This window comes from Hemitrygon akajei, chromosome 24, assembly GCF_048418815.1.
Source record: "Hemitrygon akajei chromosome 24, sHemAka1.3, whole genome shotgun sequence".
NCBI classification, from domain to species: domain Eukaryota; kingdom Metazoa; phylum Chordata; class Chondrichthyes; order Myliobatiformes; family Dasyatidae; genus Hemitrygon; species Hemitrygon akajei.
In genome coordinates this window covers 1,318,345-1,344,909 of record NC_133147.1, presented here as the reverse complement: position 1 = coordinate 1,344,909, position 26,565 = coordinate 1,318,345, and the positions used below count along the sequence as shown (strand labels likewise).

General features: G+C 43.5%; 1 protein-coding gene across 1 annotated transcript in view; it reads left to right on the top strand.

Annotated features, from left to right (window-relative positions):
• Positions 1–26,565, top strand: part of LOC140715537 (cell adhesion molecule CEACAM5-like) — an 89,705-nt gene that overhangs the window by 9,587 nt on the left and 53,553 nt on the right. The window contains exons 3-6 of the mRNA XM_073027891.1: positions 4,957–5,130; positions 20,901–20,933; positions 22,126–22,419; positions 23,999–24,301. Coding sequence (XP_072883992.1) covers positions 4,957–5,130; positions 20,901–20,933; positions 22,126–22,419; positions 23,999–24,301 — 804 coding nt within the window. The remainder of the gene's footprint in view (positions 1–4,956; positions 5,131–20,900; positions 20,934–22,125; positions 22,420–23,998; positions 24,302–26,565) is intronic.

Genomic DNA, 26,565 nt, shown 5'->3' with positions numbered 1-26,565 from the left:
CTAGAACTCTTGTTAACTGCCACACCCCGCCACCACCCCATTCGGCATTCTCCTTCCCGTGTCCCTCTTTCATCATATATCTGTACCTGCCTATCCCCTCCCTGTGGTGCTCTTCCCCTCCCTTTTCTTCCATGACTTTCTGCTGTCTCCTTTCATCTTCCCCCCACTAGCCCTTTATCCCATTCACCTATCAACTTCCCAGCTTTTTACTACACCCCTCCCCTCTCCCAGTTTCACCTATCACCTGGTACTTCTTTCTCTCCCCCTACCCTTCTTTCTCCAACCTCACTTTTTTTTTCAATCCTGATGAAGGGTACCGGCCTGTAACGTTAATTGTTTACTCTTTTACATCTAAACTGCCTGTCCTTCCGGGTTCTTCCACCATTTTGTGTTTGTTACAGGGAAATGCTCAACCACTTCCCACCCCCACCCCCTCAGTTACCATATCGCACATGGCACATTATCCTTACGCAATTATTTCTCACCCCAGAGCTGAGATCACGCTCGTTTTAGGCCTCCCTACCACCTGCAATATTTTTTTAAAACACTATTCAGTTGTCCTCCCCTGCTCTGACGGAGGACCTTCGAACTGTAATTCTGCATGACCTAATGAGTGTTCCTGCACATCGTGCAGTCCAATATTTGACCCAATGTTTCCCAATATTTATAATGCATAACGCACACGCTGAACATTTCTGACATATTTCTTCTGCATGTGTGGCAACACTTGCTGTAGTGAATAATCATTACCGCTACATGGCGGGATTTCTCAATTCTTGAAGCACCAGCATCGTCATTTTCTAAGACAATATCCTTTGTTATTACTGGATCCGGTTCAACAGATATGGCGCAGGCGGATATAAAATGACGATATGAGATTAATTTTAATAAAATTCAACGACCATAGCGGATTCCGGTCTACTTGAAATATTTCTCTGTCCTGAAATCCGAAATCCAAAAAAATGTCACAAAACTGGAACGATGGAAGAGGACCTTCACGAGGATTTTACACGGACCGGATGCATTCAATTATGAACGGCGACTGGATCGGTTGGGACTGTTCACCAGGAAGCTAGGAGCATGAGTGACCTTGTAGAGGTTTATGAATGCACGAGGGACGTAGATCTGGTACATCTTTACAGTCTTTTTCTTCCTGTTGTTACGTAAAACATAGATGTAAACTCAGATGGAAATGTTATAATGCACGCAAGAGGAAACGCAGTCAGTCAGATGCGAATGGTAACATGTATTGAGATGCCAAAGCAAGTTCTGGAATCGGCTACAATTAGCATTTTAAACTTCAGTTAGAGTTCTGTATGCAAATAAATCTTTACAAAGACAATCTAGTCTGATGGGTCGAGAATGGATAGATTTCTCCGTCCGCACGGACGAGTTAGGTCAAGGGTCTCGTTCTGTGCTATATTATTATACGACTCTCTGACGCGATTACAATTGCTTCGGGGTAAATGGACACAGCTGGGTAAAGATGTCAAATAAAGTGGGCCCGCGTTAGGACACGGTACCTGGACTAGCATCTAGGGCAAGGACTAATTCAGTCACTTGTCGACAAGGTGGAGGCCATCACAAATAGTCCCCGGCCCCACGCGAAGAAACAGGTCCAGCCCTTCCTGGGGCTAGTCAGTGGTATCGTCGTGTTATCCTTCAGTTTGCCAGCTTGCAGGTCCTACTAACAGAAGCGACTCTGAAATCTACATAGAATCGTTCCGGTGGAATATAGAATGTGAGGAAGTCTTTGCGACTGAAGGAGAATTTGTGTTCCCGGCAGGACCTCATCAACCCAGACTTCACCAAATCAGTCACCATCCAAGCAGTGGGGATTGGAGCCGTCCCGCCCAGATGAAAGAAGGAGAAAAACCGCCTGTATTGCGCTTTAGTTTATAGCTGTTACCACGGAAGACAAGGTGTTCCACTGTTGATAAGGAAGCTCCTGCCATAAAAGGGCCTTCGAGACCCTCTAGTACTACCTGTTAGGTGGAGTATTCATCCTGAAGACCAAGGTCTCACCTAGCTCCACTCCAGGAATGACCACAATTCCCGCACCATGAGATGATACCTGATTCTACAACGGATCCGGTTGAACATCCGTCATTAGGCAGGACAGCACAACGTCATGGCAAACTGTCTCTCTGGATTGCCCATCTTGTGCAGTCTAGAAGAGCAGGCCAAACAGCTTGGCAATGCTAATCCTCCCGTTAAACTTGCTCCTTTGCCCGGGTAGTTCCCCTTGTTCTGTCGCTGTTCTAATTTCCCCTGTAGTCCGCACACTTTGCCCTCCCGTTCTGCAGTTCTCGGGAGTTCAGCATTTACACGCCCCAACCGTAAAACAATCGCTGGCTTGTGTAATCAATACAAACCCTTCAGTTAACGTGCTCTGCAGGTTTATAACTCAGAAAAATAAGGATTCTAGACACAGGCATTTCAAAATAGGTTCATTTATTTTCATTCACCGATTTACATTGGTTTGTAGACGGCAGTCCGGCCTCCAAAGACCTGATGGACAGTTTGGTCATCCTAAAATAATACCTGGATTAGTAGAAGCAGGTGCACTACATCCTACGCAGGCAATCTAGCTTTGCCGAGAGGGTGGATCTGACGGTTGGTGAATAATATATTGAAAGTTAACAACCAAGTGTATCGTAGAGAAAGCCTCTGTATATTTATGTACATTCATGTATCACTTCATTTGGCTATTTGCAAATACTTTTATTCTTCACAACTCTGGGCAGTTTTTGCTCTTTTTTTCCCCACCTGGCATAAAGTAAAACCCCTTTCATCTAACATGCAGTTGCAGCTTACCATCTGTTATTGTTCAACGGGTGACTCTCGACTGGCACGTTTACCCACACCTGATAGCGAGGTACACATTTGATTCTCTTTTCTTGTTTATTTGTCGGTGCTTCGTTGGGTGCAGCTTTCTTATTGGTTGTACTGTGGGATTTTTTTTTGTGAAATTTACTTTGAATGCCTGATGGGGTGGAACAAATAAACATTCTCGCGACGTTTAGGAAATATCATGATCAGCACCAAACAATACCATGTGGAAGCCCTCAGACTGCTTGCTCGTGAATGGCATCAGGACAGATATGAATTCTATGGTCGGTATGCTCGGGCTGGACCCATCATCCTGATTCTCTGATGCATGGTATGGAGAGATAAATCATGGCACAGGACCTTTGGCCCGCCGAGTCACTGCCGACGATTAAATTCCCACCTACACGCATCCCTGGCAAATTTCATATCTTCCTTCCTGATCCCACGACTTAGCAATACTCTTCGCAAGTACAGGGGGCGGTTAATATTCATGTCCCAAAAGCTTTGAGATGCGGGAGAATGGAACATCCGGGGAAAAAAACTCACACTGCCGCTTGAGAACGGTGAAACTCCAGAAAATGCGGTGCTTCAAGGAGGATGCATCCGTCATTAAGGGCCCTCGTCATCCGATAAGTGCCCTTTTCGCATTACAGCCATCAAAGAAAACTTACAGGAGCATGACGACACTGCCGTCCGATTTCTGAATGGTCCAAGAAACCATGAACACTGCACTACCGTTTCTCATTTGCTCTATTGATTTATTTACTTTTCTTTGTAATTTGTATTATATTTTCTAAGTTTTCGACTGTAATGCTGCCACATCTCAACACCGTTTCCGGCACAGCTCACAGCGGATGATAAACTATACTCCTATATCTATTGGAAATTCAGTATAGATTTATTAATAACTGTAAAAGTGTTCTTCGTGTCCATCGGAGCGCTTTGGACCAGTCGGATTTTGCTGAGATAATATGTCATTGGGAAAATGGGAAGCAATGATAAATGAAATTACTCTGACAGAATAGACGGATTGAATGGTCTCCCTCTATGTCACGAGAAGCTCTGACCCGTTTCAATGATTTTACTTCGATTAGATCACCCTCATTCAGTGACTAACCTCCCATATCTCAGCTGCAGATCTGATTCATATTTATAAGTCTGAACTCTCAAAGTTGAATGTTATATAATATAATTAAAGCTCCGCGATTTGAATCCAGCTGCAGCTCCTTACAAATGTGTTAGGGAACTGCAACTCAATCTTACTGACCTTTGCCTCGTATCGAAGAATGAAGATGTGATAAATAGGAGCTAAAGAGTTGTAGTCTCCGCTATTCTGCAGAAGCCACGTAGCAGAGAGGGATAAGAAATTGAAGGCGTGCAGACTACCCTTCTGGTCATTACCCTCATTAATAAGTCTACCACTTTCGATACTGTTGCGGGAGGAGGGACGATCCACAGCAGCAGCAACTGAATCTCTGGCACATGAGTCTGCCTCTGTGACTCTGAGAGGAATGGGAAATAAACAGAATGTAGTAGTGATAAGGTACTCCTGAGTTAGAATTGCAGTGCAGGTCTATAAAATTACAATTATTAAGAATTGAAGGAGGCAGAAGACCTATTCTCAATAAGTTTGACAATTGCGCTCTTGTCCACACTCCCATTAGCACACCCATCCAGGTGTTGAAGCACAAAATGCTCCTTCGGCACCAACGCCTCCCCTCTTCCCTCCTACCGCCTTTAGTTCAACACATTGATCAACAGCACTGTCTAGGTACCCTCCTTGCCCTGAACCACCTATTCACACCTCCACATACCAACTTATATCTTCCTGAACTCCACCTCCCCCAACCTCACCTTCTACCAGTTCCCCAAACTCCTTGGACCAACCCACATTACTGAGTAGGTGAGAAGTGCTCTGGCGTAACTCAGACACGGCAAAGCATTGGGACCGGATGGGGGGAACCTCAAGGTTCTGAAGGACTGTGCCGATCAGCTGTGTGGAGTTCTCCAGCGCATTTTCAATCTGAGTCTCTGCCTGGAAAGGGTCTCGACTGTGGAAAACATCATGTGGGGTCCCAGTACCCACGGAAGGCCAACCGAAATTTTTGAATGACTGCCGTCCAGAGGCCCTGACCTCACACATCATGCAGACACTAGAGAGGCTGGTCCTAGCTCACTTCCGAGCCCTCGTCAGATCAGTCCTCGATCCGCTGCCGTTTGCCAACCTGGAACACACTGAAGTCGACGATGGTGTCACCTACCTGCTGAACAGAGGCTACTCCCATTTGGATAAGCACGGTAGCACTGTGAGGATCTTATTTTTGATTTTTTTTCTCAAGTATCTTCAATACCATCCAGCCCTCATTGCTGGGGGAAAATGTTCCGTTCAATGTATGTAAGCACTTCCATTACATCCTGGATAATGACTGTCAGACCACCGTTTGTGCGGTTATAGAGCTGGATGTCAGATATGGCTCTGCGCAGCACATGGCCCCACAGAGGACTGTATTGGCTACCTTCCTGTTTACCTTGTATACCTCAGACTTTAGATACAACACTGAGTCATGTCATCTGTAGAGATTCTGTGATGGCTCCGCACGAAGTTGAATGTATAAAGGGAGGACGGGACGATGAATTCAGGGCACTGGTGGAGACGTTGTTAAATGCTGCAAGCTGAATCAGCTGAAGCTCAACAGTTAGGCAAAAGAGATGGTGATGGACTTAAGGAAGACTCAGATTGCACAGTTCCTTGTTACTGTTGATGGTAAAGACAAGGAAGACCATAAGCTATAGGGGCAGAAACAGGCCATTCGGCCCATCGAATCTACTCCAGCATTCAATCATGGCTGATCCAATCATCACAATTCCAGTCATCCCAACAGACCTGCGTTCTCCCCATACCCTTTGATGACCTGGAAAATCAAGAACATATCTATCTCTGCCGTATATGCACCCAATGATTCGTCCTCCAGAGCCGTGATTGGCAAGAAATTCTACAGACTAATCACCCTCTGACTAAGGTAATTTCTTCACAGCTCTTTTCTAAATGGACGTCCTGCAATCTTGAATTTGTGCCCTCTTGTCATAGACTCCCCTACCATGGAAGATAACTTTGCCATATTTCATCTGTTTAGACGTTTAACATTCGGAATGTTTCCATGAGATCGCCCCCATTCTCCTAAGCTATCTGTCTGCTAGCATTGGTTTCATTGTCTGATCTCTCTTCTGCTTTTCCTTTGGCTCTGATTTCACTTCTCAAACATGGTAGTATCCTTCCTGCATTCGAAAATATATTCGTATTTGGAAATTATCTGTCCTGCATTTCCCGCATTTTTCGCAGAAATTCCAGCCATTTCTGTTCTTCTATCCTTCCCGCTAGAGTCCCTTTACAGCAGGGGTTCCCAAACCCCCAGGGGGTGCGAAATGGAATTTCATGGGGTGTGACAAAGAGTGTCCTTGAGTGACGAGTCACGAGTCATCACTCAGCAAGCTGCCAGTGTGCCTTGAGAAGTGATAGTAACGTTTGTCCCAAGCACACTCCAGTCTCCCGCTTCCCGAGTCGAGAGAGACGTAAACTCACTCCAGTCTCCCGCTGCCCGAGTCAGCGTTGAGGAGTCTCATCAGTGTTACCTGGGAAGTTACACCTCAGAGTTGCGGACTCTCATCAATGTTAGCTAGAAGGTTACATCTCGGAGTTAAAAATCATCTCATAATGCCAAAATCTTCATACATCCCGAATCAACCATCGAGTAACGACTTCGCGTTAAAACCAAACCCGCAGACAGTAGGTAAATTATTCAATTATAAAATTTTTAAAAGCCGCATTTTGATTTAAAAAAAAGCAGCTGAAGTCATTCATTTGTATTTGTCTCAATGCATTAAAGAAATTTTTGAATTTCAAAGGTTTTTTTTCTCTTAAAAGGTTTTTTTCTTGAATCGTTGATAATTTTGAATTGTGTTAGCTGAGCATCTATCATGTTTAGCACCGAGGACTTTGAATCGTGTGATGGGAGTTCATATCTCTGGCAATTATCAGAAATAGGTGTGTAAATTCAGTAGAGAGTAGCCTAATAAGTTGCGTTGTGTCCCTGCAGCATTTCCACCTGACGATTTACCTTGGCGGAACCACAGATAATATCGTAATATAATATTCGAAAGCGTATTTTTCGCGATACTTTGCTATAGGCGTGTCTGATTGAGTAAAGCAGTCATCCCTGACTTAGTCAGAAAGTTTTTCTCATATTAGTTCATATTATTCTCTTTACCCTTAGCCCTTCATTAACACTTCATCGTGTCAAAAAGTAGGAAATGGAATGATGACTATGCGTGCTTTGGTTTCACTTACACAACAGAAAATGATGGCTTGCAAAAACACCAGTGCATTCTTTGTAACGTTTTGTTTTCCAAGTCAAATCTGAAGCCATCCAAGCTTCAAAAGCACTTCAAGGACAAGCATGGCGGAGCTGATGTTGAAGGACATGATGTTGGGTCATTTAAAATCAAAAGAGCTCGTTTTGATTCACAAGGACCTCTTCCAAAATTAGGGTTCATTTCTGTTGGAAAACCACTACATCATGCTTCATACCAAGTGGCATATAAAGTGGCCAAATCCAAGAAGCCCCATACAATTGCGAAAGATCACATCAAGCCACATGCACTGGAAATGGCAACAATTATCCTGGGCAAAGAAGCAAGAAACAATTTTAACAGGTGCTCTTATCAAATAATGTCATTTACAACTGAATCAGTGATTTGAGTGAAGATATTTTGGACTAGGTCATCTCAGATGTCAGAGCTAGTGCTCTTAAAATCTCTATTCAGATGGATCTGTCAACTAACATCTCCAGTTGTAGTCAATTCATCACATTAGTGAGGTATGTCAATGATGGTGCTGTGAAGGAAGATTTCCTGTTTTGTAAAGATCTGAAAACAAACACAACTGCAAAGGATGTGATGCAGCTGGTGAAAGACTTCTTTGACAAATATGATTTAGATATCAAAGTCATTGGTTCTGTGTGCGCTGACGGGGCACCTGCAATGCTTGGAAATAAATCTGGCTTTTCTGCATTGATGAAAAAGGAGATTCCAGACTTGCAAGTTACCCATTGCTTTCTTCATCGGCATGCTTTGGCATCAAAAACATTGCCTCCAATTTTGAAGAAAGTCCTCGATACTTGTGTGAAGGTCATCAGTTGGATCGGGGGCGTGCTTTGAACCATCGCATCTTCAAATCATTTTGTGAGGATCTGGGAAGTGAGCACTCAGTTTTGCTTTTCCACACAGAAGTCCGTTGATTGTCACGAAGACAAGCTTTAACCCGCTTATTTGAACTGCGGGACGAAATTAAAATATTTCTGGAGGAGCGTGAATGTGATCTGGTTGGGGCAATGGAATCACAGGAATTCATCCAAATGCTGGCTTACTTAGCTGACATTTTCACTCGTATGAATGACCTGAGTGTTTCTCTTCGAGGAAAAGGGATAAACATATTGAAGGCTTGTGAAAAGTTGAATGCCTCCAAAGAAAAGTTACGTATTTGACGTCGAAGGATGGAAAGAGGCAGTCTCTCAAATTTTCCTTCACTAGAAGAGATGGGTGATGATGCTGGATCCATAACTCCTACTGTGTGTGAAGAAATTGTGGCTCATTTGGAAATTCTGTCAGAATCGTTTGATGGATATTTTGCTGCTGGAGACCTGAAGATTTCAGAAGAATGGATCATGAATCCATATTCCTACAATTTAGAGAAAATGTCAGATGATGAAGAGCTGAAGGAAGATCTTATTTATTTGCCGACAAATCGAGCTCTTGAAATGCAATTTGAAAGGAAGACCTTGGAGGAGTTTTGGTGTGCAGCACTGGATATGTTCCCAAGACTTGGTGGAAAAGCACTCCGTGTCCTCACTCCATTTGCAACAACATACTTGTGTGAATCTGGATTCAGTTCTCTTTTGTCAATCAAGACAAAATCTAGGAATCGCCTGAATCCACAGGCAGTCCTGCGTATCGCAGTCAGCAAGAAAGTTCCCCGTTTTTACAAAATCATGAATGAGAAGCAAGAGCACAGAAGTCATTGAATTTTATGTTCACAATTGGGATTGATTTTACTGTTTACATTTTTTTCTGAATAAATTAGAATCTAATTGCTCAATTTATATTTGCATTTTATGCACTGAGTTAAAAGCTTATTTTTTAAAGTTCAAGTTGTTCACCCGCAGTATTGTATGTGGTTCAAAAATTAGAAATTAGACTTCTTCATCTTCAAATGTGATATTACTTTTGTAGGGGGTGCGAACATTAATCAAACATTTCCTAGGGGTGTGCGGCATAGAAAATGTTGGGAACCACTGCCTTACAGCCAACCTTGGCCAGTTCCCCTCTCATGCCATTGTATGCGGTGAGGGCCTATAAATACCTCGGTGTGCACCTGGTTTACAGACGTGAGTGAAGTACCAATACAGACGCTGTGCCCAAGAAGGACCTGAGTCGCCTCTACTTCCGGAAGAGATGGGGATCCCTTGGAGTTTGCAAGCCACTCCTTCACATGTTCTACCAGCGTGCTATTAACAGTACAATCTTTTATGTGTGGGTCTGTTGGGAAATGGAATTAACATGGAAATACAACCAACAGGCTCAGCAAACGGATCAGAAAAGCTGCCTCTGTTATGGAGTCAAACTGGACACGCTGGAGCCTGTGGAGGAACAAAGGACCCTCCGGAAAATCCTAGTAATTCTGGCCAATGTTTCCCACCCTCTGAATGCCACTTTGGCAGAATAGAGAGGCGCTTCTGGCAATAGATTGTTAAAACTGCCCTGCTCCAAAGAGCGCTATGAGGTCATTCTTACCTTGGCTATTAGGGTCGATATTAAGTGAACCTATAGCAGAGGAAGTGATGATATCCCTCCTGTTAGACTGTTTGATGCAACTTATTTTTTTAATCTTTTTACTTGTCTTCTGATATTTCTATATATCTGTGCACTTGTAATGCTACTGTCACACTGTTATTTCCTTTCAGGTCAATAGTGTATCCATCTGTAAGAACAGAGATGAGCAGCAATTTCTTTAACAATAGAGTGACGACTCTGTGGAATTCATTGCTTGACATAGTTGAGGCGGCATGATATTGGGTATATTTAAATTGGATGTTGATTGCTTCTTGCCCAGTAACTAAAACAAAGGTTCCGCGGAGAAAGTAGCAGGATGGGTTTCATAGTTATGATAAAACACCCCGGATGGGATGGTGGTGCAGACTCAATGCGCCGAATTGCCTAATTCTGCTCTCACGTGGTCTGTCCTAGGTCACGTGTTCCTTTCAGCTCCTCCCTTCTGCAGTCATATTCTTAACCATTCCTGGAAGTAACAGCAGTCTCAGAATCTTCTCCGCGCAGAACGCTGATGTGTCCAAGCGGTAGAAAATAGATCATGATCACCGCCGCTTTGTTGCTGTTATTTGGTGAGTCGTGAAACTATCTATATCTGTATTCAGTACCGGGAACTTACCTTGACAGTCGGAGTGTGTAGGCTAAACTCTCCGCGTATCTATCGTAGTGCCTGAAACTAGGGAAATAACCAACATTTCGATACAAATTTATGGAATTCCTCCAACTGCTGTTCCGCGAACAGGCATTTTAACTGTTAGGTTTTTTTTTGCAAAATTGATACGTTTACCTGCTTCAGTTGTATTTTGTTCGTCTAAACCCGCGTCGCTGTACTTTTCCAATTTGTGTTTGTTTACTGATTTTTTTAAAAAAACAACTACTTTTGGCTACAAGAGAAAATACTGAGGGATGCTTAGCGGCGAAACAAAATTCTAAAATATGGGTTGTAAATGTTTCCCCTGTTCAATCGATAGCCTATTGTTTTTGATGGTAGAAAATGTGCATGCATGGAGCTCAAAGAGGAAGAAACGATGCAAGATGTTTCCCAAAATCGGCGGATAGTTTACACTATATTTAGCTGTGCTGTATGGAAACTTGTGCCTTGTGCAGACAAGTTCCCCTTTCTCTGATTTACTGTTACTTTCGGTTGAAAGTGCCTCTTTAATTTATGACATCCGGCACTTTTTACGCTGTACCAGAAACAGTCAGTTTCACAATGCATATATTATTAATGATAATAACATTTATTCTTATTAACTGCTTAAAAGCATGATCATGTGGCTTCATTTAAACTTGTTGCATTACTGCTGCTGTTTAGAAACATAGAAAACCTACAGCACAATACAGGCCCTTCGGCTCACTAAGTTGTGCCGAACATGTTCCTACTTAGAAATTACTGGGCTTACCTATAGCCCACACAAAATGCTGGTGGAACACAGCAGGCCAGGCAGCAACTATAGGAAGAAGCGCTGTCGACGTTTCGGGCCGAGACCCTTCGTCAGGGCTAACCGAAAGGAAAGATAGTAAGAGATTTGAAAGTAGTGGGGGGGATGAGGAAATGCGAAATGATTGGAGAAGACCGGAGGGGGTGGGATGAAGCTAACAGCTGGAAAGGTGATTGGTGAAAGTGATACAGAGCTGGAGAAGGGAAAGGATCGTGAGACGGGAGGCACTTCCGCCACCTCCAACGAGATCCCACTACCAAACACATTTTTCCCTGCCCCCCTCTTACTGCTTTTCGCAGGGATCGCTCCCTACGCGACTCCCTTGTGCACTCGCCCCCCCCCACCCCCGCCCCATCCCTTCCCACCGATCTCCCTCCTGGTACTTATCCTTGTAAACGGAACAAGTGCTACACCTTCCCTTACACTTCTTCCCTCACCACCATTCAGGGCCCCAGACAGTTCTTCCAGGTGAGGCGAAACTTGACCTATGAGTCGGCTGGTGTGGTATACTGCGTCCGGTGCTCCCGGTGTGGCCTTTTATATATTGGTGAGACCCGACGCAGACTGGGAGACCGTTTCGCTGATCACCTACGCTCGGTCCGCCAGAAAAAGCAGGATCTCCCAGTGGCCACACATTTTAATTCCACGTCCCATTCCCATTCTGATATGTCTATCCATGGCCTCCTCTATTGTCAAAATGAATCCAAACTCAGGTTGGAGGAACAACACCTTATATACCGGCTGGGTAGCCTCCAACCTGATGGCATGAACATTGACTTCTCTAACTTCCGTTAATGCCCCTCCTCCCCTTCTTACCCCATCCCTGACATATTTAGTCGTTTGCCTGTTCTCCATCTCCCTCTGGTGCTCCCCCCACCCCTCCTTTCTTTCTCCTGAGGCCTCCCGTCCTATGATCCTTTCCCTTCTCCAGCTCTGTATCACTTCCGCCAATCACTTTTCCAGCTCTTAGCTTCATCCCACCCCCTCCGGTCTTCTCCTATCATTTCCCATTTCCCCCTCCCCCCACTACTTTCAAATCTCTTACTATCTTTCCTTTCGGTTAGTCCTGACGAAGGGTCTCGGCCCGAAACGTCGACAGCGCTTCTCCCTATAGATGCTGCCTGGCCTGCTGTGTTCCACAAGCATTTTGTGTGTGTTGTTGTTTGAATTTCCAGCATCTGCAGATTTCTTCGTGTTTACCTATAGCCCTCTATTTTACTAAGCTGCATGTACCTATCTACATATCTCTTAAAAGACCCTATCGTATCCGTCTCCACAACCGCTGCCGGGAGCCCATTCCACGCAGGCACCACTCCCTGAGTAAAACACTTAACCTTGACATCTCCTCTGTACCTACTCCCCAGCACCTTAAACCTGTGTCCTCTTGTGGCAACTATTCCAGCCCTGGGGAAAAGCCTGTGACAATCCACAGGATCAATGCCTCTCATCATCTTCTACATCTCTGTCAGGTCAGCTCTCATCCTCCGTCGCTCCAAGGAGAAAAGGCCGAGTTCACTCAACCCATTTTCATAAGGCATGTTCCCCAATCCAGGCAAAATCCTTGTAAATCTCCTCTGCACACTTTCTATGGCTTACGGATCCTTCGTGCAGTCAGGTGACCAGAACTGAGCACAGTACTCCAAGTGGGGTCTGAACAGGGTCCAATATAGCTGCAACATTACCTCTCAGCTCCTAAATTCAAATCCACGATTGATGAAGACAAATTCACCATACGGCTTCTTAACTACAGAGTCAACTTGCGCAGCTGCTTTCAGCGTCCTATGAACTCGGACGGCATAATCCATCTGATCCTCCACACTGCCAAGAGTCTTACCATTAATACTATATTCTGCCATCATATTTGACAAAGGAATCACAAAGATTCCTTTCCATAGTGAATACTGAAGTAAAGTATTCATTAAGTATCTCTGATATTTCCTCCCGTTCCATACACATTTTTCCACTGTCACACTTGATAGGTCCCATTCTTTCACGTCTTATCCTCTTGCTCTTCACATACTTGTAGAATGCCTTGGGGTTTTCCTTTATCCTGCCCGCCAGGGCCTTCTCATGGCCCTTTCTGGCTCTTCTAATGTCCTTCTTATTAGCCTTTTAATCTTCTAGATCGCTAAGGTTACCTAGCTCTCTGAACATTCTGTAAGCTTTTCTTTTCAGCTTGACTAGATTTATTACAGCCTTTTTGTTGGCGCGTGGCCTAGAGGATAAGGCATGTCTAGTGATCTGAAGGTCACTGGTGCAAGCCTCAGCTGAGGCAACGTGTTGTGTCCTTGAGAAAGACACTTAACAACCATTGCTGTGCGATGACACCGGTGCCAAGCTGCTTGGGTCCTAGTGTCCTTCCCTTGGAAAACATCGGTGGTGTGGAGAGGGGAAGGCTTTCAGCATGGGCAACTGCCGGTCTCCCATACAACCCTGCCCAGGACTGCGCCCTGGAAACCTTCCGACGCGCAAATCCATGGCCTCACGAGACTAACAGATGCCTATAATGTACAACACAAATATTCCCTGATTATTTGCCACAATTCTTCTGTACTTTTCCCTGAGAACATCTGTTTCTAATTATGTCTCCAATTTCCTGCCTGATAGCCTCATAATTCCCCTTACCCCAATTAAACACTTTTCTAACTTGTCTGCTCCTGTCTCTCTCCAATGATATTGTAAAGGAGACAGAACTATGATCAGTATCTCCAAAATGCTCTTCCACTGCGAGATCTGACACCTGACCAGGGTCATATCCCAATACCAAATCAAGTACAGCAATTTCCCTTGTAGGTTTATCTACATATTGTGTCAAGAAACCTTCCTGAACACACCTAACAAATTCCACCCCATCTGAACACCTTGTTCTAGGGAGATGCCAATCGATATTTGGAAAATTTAAATCGCCCATCACGACAACTCTGTTATTATTACACCTTTCCAGGGTCTGTTTCCCTATCTGCTCCTTGATATCCCTGTTACTATTGAGGGGGCTATAAAAACAACCAGTAAAACTATTGACCCCTTCCTCTTCCTAACCTCCACCCACAGAGACTCAGTAGACAATCCCTCCATGACTTCCTACTGCAGCCGTGACACTATCGCTGATCAACGGTGCCACGCCCCCACCTCTTTTGCCTCCCTCCTTGTCTTTCTGAAACATCTAAAACCCGGCACTTGAAGTAACCATTCCTGTCCCTGGGCCATCCAAGTCTCTGTAATGGCCACCACATCATATCTCCAAGTACCGATCCACGCTCTAAGCTCATCTGCTTTGTTCAGAATACCCCTTGCGTTAAAATAGACACATCTTAAAGCTTCTACTGCAAATTCATCTTATGCCCCGTGCATTCTCCACCCCTACTAATCAGTTGCTATCAATAAACCAAATTGCGAAATGTGGACATTTGTTTTACGTTGTTAGCAATTTGGTAAAATATACACTTGCCGCAGGTCATCCGGCATTATATGTATCTGAGCTGAAACCGCGTTTCCGTTTCAACACTTTGCTTTCAAAGATCTATGCAGAAATAATGATAGAGGCCATAGCAGGAAAAGCTACCGCACGCCATGTACAATCGCCAGACAGCACAGGTGGCCGACGTAAGGAAGTCCTGACAATGACTGGAAATGGCAGGCTGAGGGTAGAACAGAGACGCTGCTTATGGCTGCACAAGAACAGGTGCGGAGCTCAGAAGCATTAAAAGCAGAAGTCTTTCACTTCAGACAAGACCTAAGGTGCAGACTGTGAAAGGAATCCGCGGAAACCATCCAGCACGTAGTAGCAGGATGTAAGATGCAGGCAGGGACAGCATTCACTGAACAGCAGAACCAAGTCGCAGGAAGTAGACTCTCCCAAGTCCAAATGACAAACACCCGAGAATGTAGTGCAGAATGACAAAACTAAGATGCTGTGGGACTTTCAAATACCAACTGATAAACAGGTACCGGGGACTGAAAAAAAGCAATAGTGATAGATATGCCAATCCCGAATGACAGTTACATCAGGATGAACGAATTTGAGAACTTGGCGAAACACCAGGGGTTGAAAGAGCAGACAGAAAGCGTGTGGAAGGTTATGTTATACCCAGAGTAATCCCGGTGATGATAGGCTAACTTAGAGCTCTGCCACCTGGATAAGGAGAGTGGCTCCAACAAATCCCGTGAACAGTATCTGAGATCTCGGTCCAGAAGAGAGCACTACTAGGAGTAGTAAGGATACTGCGCCGAACCCTCAAGGTCCCCGGCTTCTGGTAAAGGACCCAGGATGGAGAGAAAAATACATATAAACACCACTCATAAAAGGTAAGAAAATATAAAACATATATGAATTCCAAAATAGTTATGTTTCCAGATTATAGTAACTCTCTACTGCATCACCAGGAATAACGTCTACTTTTAAATAATCTTTATTTAAAAAAGTAAAACTATCGCGTTGATAGTTTGTTGATACAGTTGTAATTCTGCAGAATGGGTATTAAGGTGATTATTGACAAATCAGACTGGGGAAATGACGCAGTCACGATCAACCGATCAGTGCTTCATAGACGGAGGCCAGTAGCGCATAGAAATAAAGTTCAGCAAACAGCAGATACCGGTTACTGGAGCTGCGATAACATCGTCAAAGAGGTCAACTTTACTAAAAGTTGTCAGAAATAATTACTGTCCCCACGTTCAGTTCTGTGAAATGAGCTGTGGTAGCAGGAGGCTATTGTGTGCAACATCCTCCGCTTGTGACTAGCAATTTACACAGAGACGAATATACATTAAATACAGAGACCGGATATATCTGAAAATAGTTTTCGGTTGATTGTTCTCTGAAACCTTTTTGCGACGGCGCAGTCTTCTTTGTATCAGAACTTGACTGAGATAAAACCACTGATAGTCGTTGTCATAGATTTCTAGATGAACGCTACAGATGAAAAACTATCAGTTGAAAGATTTATTTTTTCATTAAAATTTTACCGTTGCTTTATTTTTTCCTGTATGTCATCCAGAGGATTTATGTGAAACTCCAGAACACGTGGAACATCTCTAAGAGATGTGGTATACCCTAAAGCGCATCTAAACTCACCTCCTTACTGTGTCTGCAAAGGCGCCTCGCCGAGATACAGATCAGCAAGAGAGGTGCGAACCCCGGATGCTTTAGAAAACACAGTATCACACCGACCTACTGAAATCACCAGTTTTCTTTTAGACAACGAACAAATTAATTCCATTCAGAATTCCAGATGCTACCGGAATTTTCAACAAAACTAAATCCTTTCAGGTGGAATACACACAAAATGCTGGTGGAATGCAGCAGGCCTAGCCGCACCTACAGGAAGAAGTACAGTCGACGTTTCGGGCCGAGACCCTTCGTCAGGACTGACTGAAAGGAGAGATAGTAAGAGATTTGAAAGTAGGAGGGGGACGGGGAAATGCGAAACGATAGGAGAAGACCGGAGGGTGTGGGGTGAAGCTCAGAGCTGGAAAGGTGATTGGCAAAAGGGATACAGAGCTGGAGAAGGGAAAGGATCATGGGACGGGAGGCCTAAGGAGAAAGGAAGGGAGAGGGGAGCACCAGAGGGAGATGGAGAACAGGAAGCGTGATGGGCAGAGAGAGAGAATAAAGGGGAGGGGAAAAAACTAAATATATCAGGGATGAGGTAAGAAGGGGAGGGGGGCATTAACGGAAGTTAGAGAAGTTAGTGTTCATGCCATCAGGTTGGAGGCTACCCAGACGCTATATAAGGTGTTGTTCCTCCAACCTGAGTGTAGCTTCATCTTCACAGTAGAGGAGGCCATGGATAGACATATCAGAATGGGAATGGGACGTGGAATTAAAATGTGTGGCCACTAGGAGATCTTGCTTTCTCTGGCGGACCGAGCGTAGGTGTTCAGCGAAACGGACTCCCAGTCTACGTCGGGTCTCACCAATATATAAAAGGCCAAACCGGGAGCACCGGACGCAGATTATCACACCAGCCGACTCACAGGTCAAGTGTCGCCTCACCTGAAACGACTGTCTGGGGCCCTGAATGGTGATGAGGGAGGAAGTGTGAGGGCAGGTGTAGCACTTGTTCCACTTACAAGGATAAGTTCCAGGAGGGCGATCAGTGGGAAGGGATGGGGGGGGGGGGCAAATGGACAAGGGAGTCGCGTATGGAGCGATCCCTGTGGAAAGTAGAAAGGGGGGAGGGAAAGATGTGCTTGGTAGTGGGATCCATTTGGAGGTGGCAGAAGTTATGGCGAATTATACATTGGACCTGGAGGCTGTTGGGGTGGTAGGTGAGGACAAGCGGCACCCTATCCCGAGTGGGGTGGCGGGCGGATGGGGTGAGGGCAGTTGTGCGGGAAATGGGAGAGATGCATTTGAGATCAGAGTTGATGGTGGAAGAAGGGAAGCCCCTTTGTTCAAAAAAAGGAAGACATTTCATTCGTCCTGGAATGAAAAGTCTCATCCTGAGAGCAGATGCGGCGGAGACGGAGGAATTCTAAGAAGGAGATAGCATTTCTGCAAGAGACAGGGTGGGAAGAGGAATAATCCAGGTAGCTGTGAGAATCTGTAGGCTTATAGTAGATATCAGTAGATAAGCTGTCTCCAGAGATGGAGACAGAAAGATCTAGAAAGGGGAGGGAGGTGTCCGAAATGGACCAGGTAAATTTGAGGGCAGGGTGAAAGTTGGAGGCAAAGTTAATGAACTCAGCGAGCTCAGCATGCGTGCAGGAGGCAGCGCCATTGCAGTCGTCGATGTAGCGAAGGAAAAGAGGGGGACGGATACCCATATAGGCTTGGAACATGGACTGTTCCACAAAGCCAACAAAAAGGCAGGCATAGCTGGGACCCATGAGGGTACCCATAGCTACACCTTTGGTTTGGAGGAAGTGGGAGGAACCAAAGGAGAAATTATTGAGCGTAAGAACTAATTCCGTAAGACGGAGGAGAGTGGTGGTAGAGGGGAATTGGTTAGGTCTGGAATCCAAAAAGAAGTGGAGAGCTTTGAGACCTTCCTGGTGGGGGATGGAGGTATTTAGGGTCTGGACTTCCATGGTGTAAATAATGTGGTGAGGGCCTCTCTCTCTCTCTCTCTCTCGCTCTCTCCCCCCATCGCTCTGCCTGTTCTCCATCTCCCTCTGGTGCTCCCCTCCCCCTGACTTTCTCCCTCGGCCTCCCGTCCCATGATCCTTTCCCTTCTCAAGCTCTGCATCCCCTTTGACAATCACCTTTCCAGTTCTCAGCTTCACCCCACCCCCTCTGGTTTTATCCTATCATTTCGCATTTCCCCCTCCCCTTCCTACTTTCAAATCGCGTACTATCTTTCCTTTCAGTTAGCCCTGACGAAGGGTCTCGGCCCGAAACGTCGACAGTGCTTCCTCCTATAGATGCTGCCTGGCCTGCTGTGTTCCACCAGCATTTTGTGTGTGTTGCTTGAATATCTAGCATCTGCAGATTTCTTCGCATTTGCCTTTCATGGGGAAAGTGTTTTTGGATGAGAGGGATGAGAAGAAATGAAGAGAAAACAAAAGAAGGGAGAAAGATGAAAATACCGAAAGAAGGAAGAACAAAATGAAGTGAGAAAGAAATGAAGTATGAAATAAAGAATGAAAAGAAGAAACAGAGAGACAGAGGCAGAAAAAAGGGCAAAATTGAAGAAAGGAAGAAAGAAAGACAGGTCGATAGATGCAATGAAGAGAAAGAGAAAGTGCCGTGCAAAAAGAATGCGGATGGAGAAAATTAAACTGCCCTCAGCGTCTAGTTGAAACATTTTCAGACACACAACAGTTTTAGGAGAGGCAACAAACGTACTCCCAGGGCTGTAAATAATTTGCTATCAAATCAGCTACTTTCAATGTCAATCATTTACTTCCCTGTTCCTGTAGAAGAGTCACGTGTTCATGCACTTCTGAAACGAGGCTCAAAAATTGGAAAAGTAATGCACAATAGTCACTTGCACAAATGGTCTTTTCTGAATCTTTGCATATAACCTATTCAATATCTTCGACATTACTAATTGAAGGAGGTAATTTCAGAGAACGGGGTAGAAAAATGTTGCTAATAACGACAATGCTGAAGCTCTACAATAGTTACTTGTTAACCTTCTGCATTTAACATTTGTTGCGAAATATGGGATTGACCAAAATACCCACATTCGAACTTGCTGCTTCTGAGAAAAGTAGCGTTCAGCAAGTACAAACACCCACCCCGTTTAAACCAATGTACCGCCTCACTGTCAATGATTAACTCTTTGCTTTCCTCTCCTCACTTCGCCATTTCACTTGCTCCAGCTCTCCGAGAGAGCAAACAGATCCGTGCACAATTTTATCCAACAGGTTTAAATGCAAGGAAGGTTGGCTGCAAGGAAGGATGACGGTGTGAGATATACACAGGTCTAAAACCGGAGAAGAATGGCTTTTGCTCTCACAGCCCAAACGGACATGATTACTCCAAAGAAGTTGAACTAAATATTAGTTACACTTCGTGCAAATACTAATTTGTTTTTGATAATCCTCGTTTAGTCCCACGTCACATGATGAGGCTTTTCAATCAAAATTTATTCAAGGCTGCTGAACCATAATTAAACAGAGAGATAGAGAAGTAAATAGATAGATAGACAGGCAGACGGATAAATAGATAGATAGGTAGATAGAATGAGATAGATGGCTAGGTGGATAGATAGACAGATAGAATAGTTAGAGAGAGAGGTCGATAGATAGATAGATAAGTAGATTGTGAGACAGATAGACAAACAGAGAGACAGATAGATGGAAGATAAGATTGGTAACTCGGGTTGCACTTTGATTGTAAAGTTGTACGCCGAGCCTGGAGGTCAGGTCCAAAACGTTTTGTTACCAGTCGAACTGGCATTCAGCGTTGCTTCCGCCGACTACTCGCGTTTATATCGGCCCGATTCGTTGTTGAGATTGGGTGTCTGTCGCGCTACCCGCTGCTCTCCTCTGAGTCCCAGCCAACCGAATAGCTGAGTGAAATCTGGATAGACAGAAGTATAGATAGATAAACAGACGGATAGATTGTAAGATAGATTGATAGATAGATAGATAGATAGATAGATAGATAGATAGATAGATAGATAGATAGATAAAGAGATTTTTAATGTGTACAGATTATATACGTCATGACCGAACTCTCCTTCCAAGAAATGGTGCAAATTGGCTTTGTATCTGTACGACGCACAATGACAATAAAGTTGAACCTAATCTAATCTAATCTAAATTATCAGCTTCATCGCTTGTAGGTACCGGGAATCTTTGTGTTTTTAATACTTGCTTAATCCACAAGCAAGCATGTGATTCGACTGACCATGATCGTGTGCGTATTTTGTGTTTCTGTCCATGCCCGAGACTTCCATTCAGTGTGTAGCAGATGATCAGATCCAGTGATTTATACAATGACGGGTAACGGTGAAATGGTGACTTTGAAATACGAGTGCGATCATGGAATAACTAAATGCCGATCATTGAGAGCTGTTTCCATCCACCGAACTGGTCTTTCTGTTTCCGTCATGACTCTGTTCTATGGGGCGAAGAATCTCCAGCAGAGCGAGTGCCTGACTGACAGACATCAAAGTTTTAGAGCTGCTGCTTCATCAGATGGAGAGGACTGAGAATGGGGTTTGTGAGAAGAGAACGCTGCCAATAGGAAGTCACGGAATAATGATGGGGTGCTTCTGTAAAGCGGCTTTGAAGATTTTATGCAGATATAATGTGGAGCTGAAGTAATTTATTATAATTTTCCATTTTCAGTGGTCGTGAAGGCCCAGGGAGAATATGTTCTAGGTGAGTGATAAACGCTCTATCTTGCTGTTTGGTCGACGTATTATGTGATCAAATCTACAATATCTGCTGTCTCTAATTTTTCTACGGCTCTGATACGATTAATACAAACATACTGCTATCAACAGTAAGCACCGCAGACAACTGCTATTCCTTCACTGAGTTCATGGAAATGATATTTTAGGGAAATAAGGCAGAAAGATTATAATATACCACTAGAGATGCAGACTGCATTCCTCAGGAGAAATTGTTAAAAAGGGTTAATTTGAAGAATCAAGTTGGACACAAAATTTTCTCAACATTGGAAAGTAAAAGTTATAATTCCACTGTTCCATATAAAGGAATTCCTGCAATAATTTAATTCCGAGCATACCAGGGTAATGAACGCAAGTGCTGATATAGAACCCATCAACGTCACGAGAATAGAAATGTATATTGTACATTGGAACCTGTGCAGTTTACATCCTTAGCATCTGTGCTTTTTGCCAACACCAACCACTTCCCACCAAAAAATATCGAATTCCAGCCAACTTGTAAAAGGAAACATACATCCTCTATGAAATATAAGATGTCTAATGGAAACTGAAATTACATAAAATTATGTGGGCTTAAGTTCAAGATTAGCATTTGAACAGTCCTGGGCAAGAGTAATCTCAGGACCGACGCAGGTGACAATATCGGACATGAAGGGACGATTCCGCGCCATGTCGCTAAATAAATTATAGATAGACAGATGGGAAAGGCCTGCAGAAAAAAGTAATCTCATAAGGGAGATTATGCGTTAAATGGAAGAAGGCGGGGCATCATGGGGTGCTGATAGACATGTGACGACAAGAGGTAAGAGGCCAGAGGGAGGAATTGAAAAAGGAGAATGGCAGAAAAAATGTTAAAGGAAGTTGCTGTCCATGCCAACAATTTGGATAATTATAATAACAATACAAGTAAGGTTAATTTAATATTCCATTCTAACAACACAGGCGGCTTGCACGTTGCCACAGCAGCTGATGCCCTTTCTACAGCACAGTTTCTCGACATCAGGATCCATTTCCCCCATTGAAACCCGCGTCAGGTAGAATAATACTTGGGCGGGCAGATGTCATTTAATGATGAATTCCTTTTGAATTTTTTTAAAGACAAAATTGATAGTATATGCAGTGTGATTAATTAGTAACTTTTCTACCTCTTGGTCATCCAGTGAAACCTCTACTATCTCCGGACCGGCAGAACAAAGTCTACGTGTCAGGTGAAAGGGTCATTTTAACCTGTACAGCACCAGAGCGTCGAGAATCGATCAGCAGCTTTCTCCTGTACAACAGAGTGCAACGTTTATCAAGGGAACCCACCTACACTTCAGCGCCATACAGCGCCACATTTTGGATCACAGAACGATGGGTCGGCTCGAAATCTTATGCCTGTTCTTACACATGCAATGTGAATGGTTCAATAGTAGAATCGGATAAAAGTACAACAGTGCCGATACAAATAGTAGGTGAGTTTAACTTTTCTCAATTTAAGTGTGTATAGTTTGCAATGATGCTCGCGATTCGAAGAAAACATGGTTAAAAGGGCAGATGTCATCTGAAGGTGCACCAGAATAATAAACTATACTTTCTATCATGGTCTTTTGACCCGTCTCTAACTTTGTCCACAGTGTAAATTCAACAGGTACAACCCCTCCTGCATTCATCCAGACCGATGTCTCACCTTATCTCCCAGGAATACTATTTTTGTACATACAGTTTCAGGCAGGTGGTATACGGACGTCAGAAAACGGCAATACCACTGAACGATTATTGTAGCGTATTAAACAGAAAGTTTCCGTATTTGCCGGATTTCTGCAGAGTAATTCGATTTATTTTCTCCAATTTATTGCTAAATGTTATAGATTGTTCCTTGAATGCCGGAGTTCTATCTTGCTGCTTGGTCGGTGTTACTTGATCAAACCAACATTATCTGGTGTCTCGAATGTTTCCACGGCTCTGATATGCTTCACAGTAATCTACACGTATCAGGAGTAAACACCAGAGGCACTGCTATTCTTTGGTTCAGTTCATGGAAATGCTATTTCAGGGAGATAGGAGGAAATATTGTGAGATAGTATAGATGCACAGTGCATTCATTAAGGAGAGAGTGTGTTAAAAGGTCAATATAAAGAATCAAATAGGACACGAGGGTTTCTCAACATTCGAAAGCAGAGCTTACAATTTCATAGTTTTATGCAATGGAATTTCTAATTCCATTCCGAAAATAATCAATGCAAGTGCGGATATAGAACCCATCACTGTTACATAAATAAAATATGTACAAGAAATCCACCTGTGAAGTCTACATTTTTAGAATATGTGTTTTACACCAACCCGAAAGGTACCGAATTCTCACCAATTTGTAAAAGGCAGCAGACATCCGCTATGCAATGTGAGATATCTAAAGTGTTCAGAAATTGCATTAAATGGAGTGCCGTTTGTTATTCACATGCTGGAATTCAAAATTAGCTTTTTTTAAAATCCTAAGAAAGATCTATCTCATATCGGACACGCGTGAGAATATCATAACATCTCTAAGAATCAGAAGGGCCTCTTCAGAGCCATATTGCTAAACAATTATAATTAGATGGAGACGATTATAGGCTGGAGAAAAAGGAATCTTGTAAGAGATTAGAGTTAACCATTGGATAAAGGGACGGAGGTGGTGATAGACATGTGACGACAAAGTTAAGAGCCCAGTGTGAGGAATTGAAGAAGGAGAATGGCGGAAAAATGTTAAAGGAAGTTGCAGAAATTGCTGTCCAAGCCAACAATTTGGAAAATTTTGATAACAAAATAAGTAAGGTTATTATAGTATTCCATTCTAACAACACAGAATGCTTGCACTTTGCTACAACAGCTAACTAGCTCTCTATGACACAATTTCTTTACATCAGGATCCATTGCCCCTATTGACACCCGCATCAGGTAGAATAATACTTGGGTGGTCGGATGTAGTCTAATAATGAATTCCTTTTGAAAATTTGTAAAGAGAAAATTGATTCTATGCACAGTGTGATTAATTAGAATCTTTTCTACCTCCAGGTCGTCCAGAGAAACCTCTACTGTCTCCAGACCGGAAGGACAAAGTTTATATGTTCAATGAATGGGTCAGTTTTACCTGTACAACACCAGAGCGTCAAGAATCGATCAGCAGCTTTCTCCTGTACAACGGAGTGCAACGTGAGTCAAGGGAACCCATGTACAGTTCTGGGCGATACAGCGCCACATTTACTTTCCGGGAAATAGGGACCGGCTCGAAATCTTACACCTGTTCTTACACATGCCATGTGCTTGGCAGAATTTTAGAATCGCATAACAGTACAACAGTTTGGATAGATTTAGTAGGTAAGTTTAACGTTTATAGACTTAAGTATGTGTAGTATGTAATGGTGCTCACGGTTCACAGAAAAATACTTGAAAGGGCAGATGTCATCTGAAGATGTAAAAGAATAATAAACTATACTTTCTATCACTGTCCTTCGACACCTTTCTGCCTTTCCCTGCAGTGTAAATTGGACAAGTACAACCCCTCCTGCATTCATACAGATAGATGCCCCACATTATCTCCCGGAAATCTCAACATTTACCCAAACTGTACCACTCATAATTTCGTAAACCTCGGTCAAATCTCCGCTCAATCTTCTATGTCCCAAAGAATTAAGTCCTAACCTATTCAGTCTTTCCATATATATCAGGGCGTCCAGATACGGCAGTATTTGTTTTTTGTAAATTTTCTCTGCATTTTTCAAACTTACCTATATGCGTCCCGTGGTTAGGTGACCTAAATTGCACACTATACTCGAAATTAGGACTCATCAATGTCTTACGTACCTTCAATATAACATCCCATCTTAAGTGCTCAGTTCTTTGATTTATGAAAGCCAATATGCCAAAACCTTCCTTTTCCGACAGTATCAACCTGTGACGCTACTTGAAGTGAATTATCGACGAGTATCCCCTATATTTCTTTGTTCCATCGCATTCGTCAGTTCCCTACCGTTGACAGTGTAAGACCTACCTTGGCTGGTCCTACAGAACTGCAACAACTTGAAATTTTCTGCACTGACTGCTATCTGAACCAGATCCCGTTGCAATTCATGAAGTTGATGCCATCTGTGTGTATCTCCTTAGTAAATACAGATGCAAAAAAATGACCTGAAATATCCACCAACTCTTTTGTCACCACGCATGGATGACCATTCTGATCTTCGGGAGGACCAGTTTTGTCCCATGCAATTATTTCGCTCTGAACATATCTGCAGAAGGTCTTAGGAATCTTCGTCACCTTGTCTGCTAAAGAAGCGCAGTTTTCAATATATTTTGTTTATCCACACCTGTTTTCACTACCTACATCTATTATCATTATCGTTTATTCTGACAGACACATACAGGGTTTGTACTCTCTGGTGTTCACTTCTGCAGACGTCCCACTTCCCAAGTACACCTTTGCCAGGAAACTGCCTGTCCCAATCCACTCTTGCCAGATCCTTTAAGTTGGCCTTTCTCTAAGTTGGCACCTCAAACTGAGCACCAGGCCAATCTATTTTTCAGATTTACTCTGAAACTAACGCATTATGCTCACTAGATGCAAAGTGTTACCCTGCACAAACTTTTGTCACATGCCGTATATTATTCCCTTATATCAGTTAAAGTATCACACAGACTCTGCTTGAGGCTTCTACATACTGATTCAGGTAACTTTCCTGAACACATTTCCAAACTCTCTCCCATCCAATCGTTTTACAGAATGGGATTGCCAGTCAATATGTGGAAAGTTAAAATCATCTCCTATAACAACCTTATTTTTCTTGCAACAATCTGCTATCTCTACAAATTTGTTCTGCTAAATCGCTCAGACTGTTGGGTGGTCTATAATGTTCCCCTGTTAACGTGGTCATACTTTTCTTATTCCTCCGTTCCACTCATAGAGCCTCACTAAACAAGTTTTCCAGTCTGTCCTTACAGCACTGCCGTGACATTTTCTCTAACTAGTAACACCACCTCCCATCCTTCAATCGCTCCCACTCTGCAGTGTCTAAAACAACCAAAGCTCGAAATATCGAGTGTCCAGTCCTGCAGCCAAGTCTCCACTAATGGCTACAATATCAAGCTTCCAGCTGTTGTTCCATGCCCTGAGCTTATCTGCCATTCCTATGACAGTTCTTGGATGGACATACGTTTGACGTATGTCATCTTGGTTTGACGCTTGTGTACTACAGCCAAGTATACTTCCTCCTTCAATTTTCCCCTCGTGAATCACATTTTTTGCAGACATTCGAACACGATGGGCACATTTGGAAGTTCGCAGTTCAACTTAAGTTTATTATTGAAGTGATATATATGGCACCATATCCAACCCTGGGGTATATTTTCTTGCGGACATAGTCAGCCAAACCACAGTAGAATAACAACCATGATAGAATAAATGAGTGACCGCACCAATGCGGCCAGTGTGCAAAAGACAACAAATTCCAAATACAAAAAGAAAGAAATAATACAAAAATAAGCAATAAACATCGAGGGCATGAGATGAGGTCATTGAAAGTGAGTCCATAGCTTGTAGGAATATTTTAAGGGTGGGGCAAGTGAAGTTGAGTGAAATGTTTCCC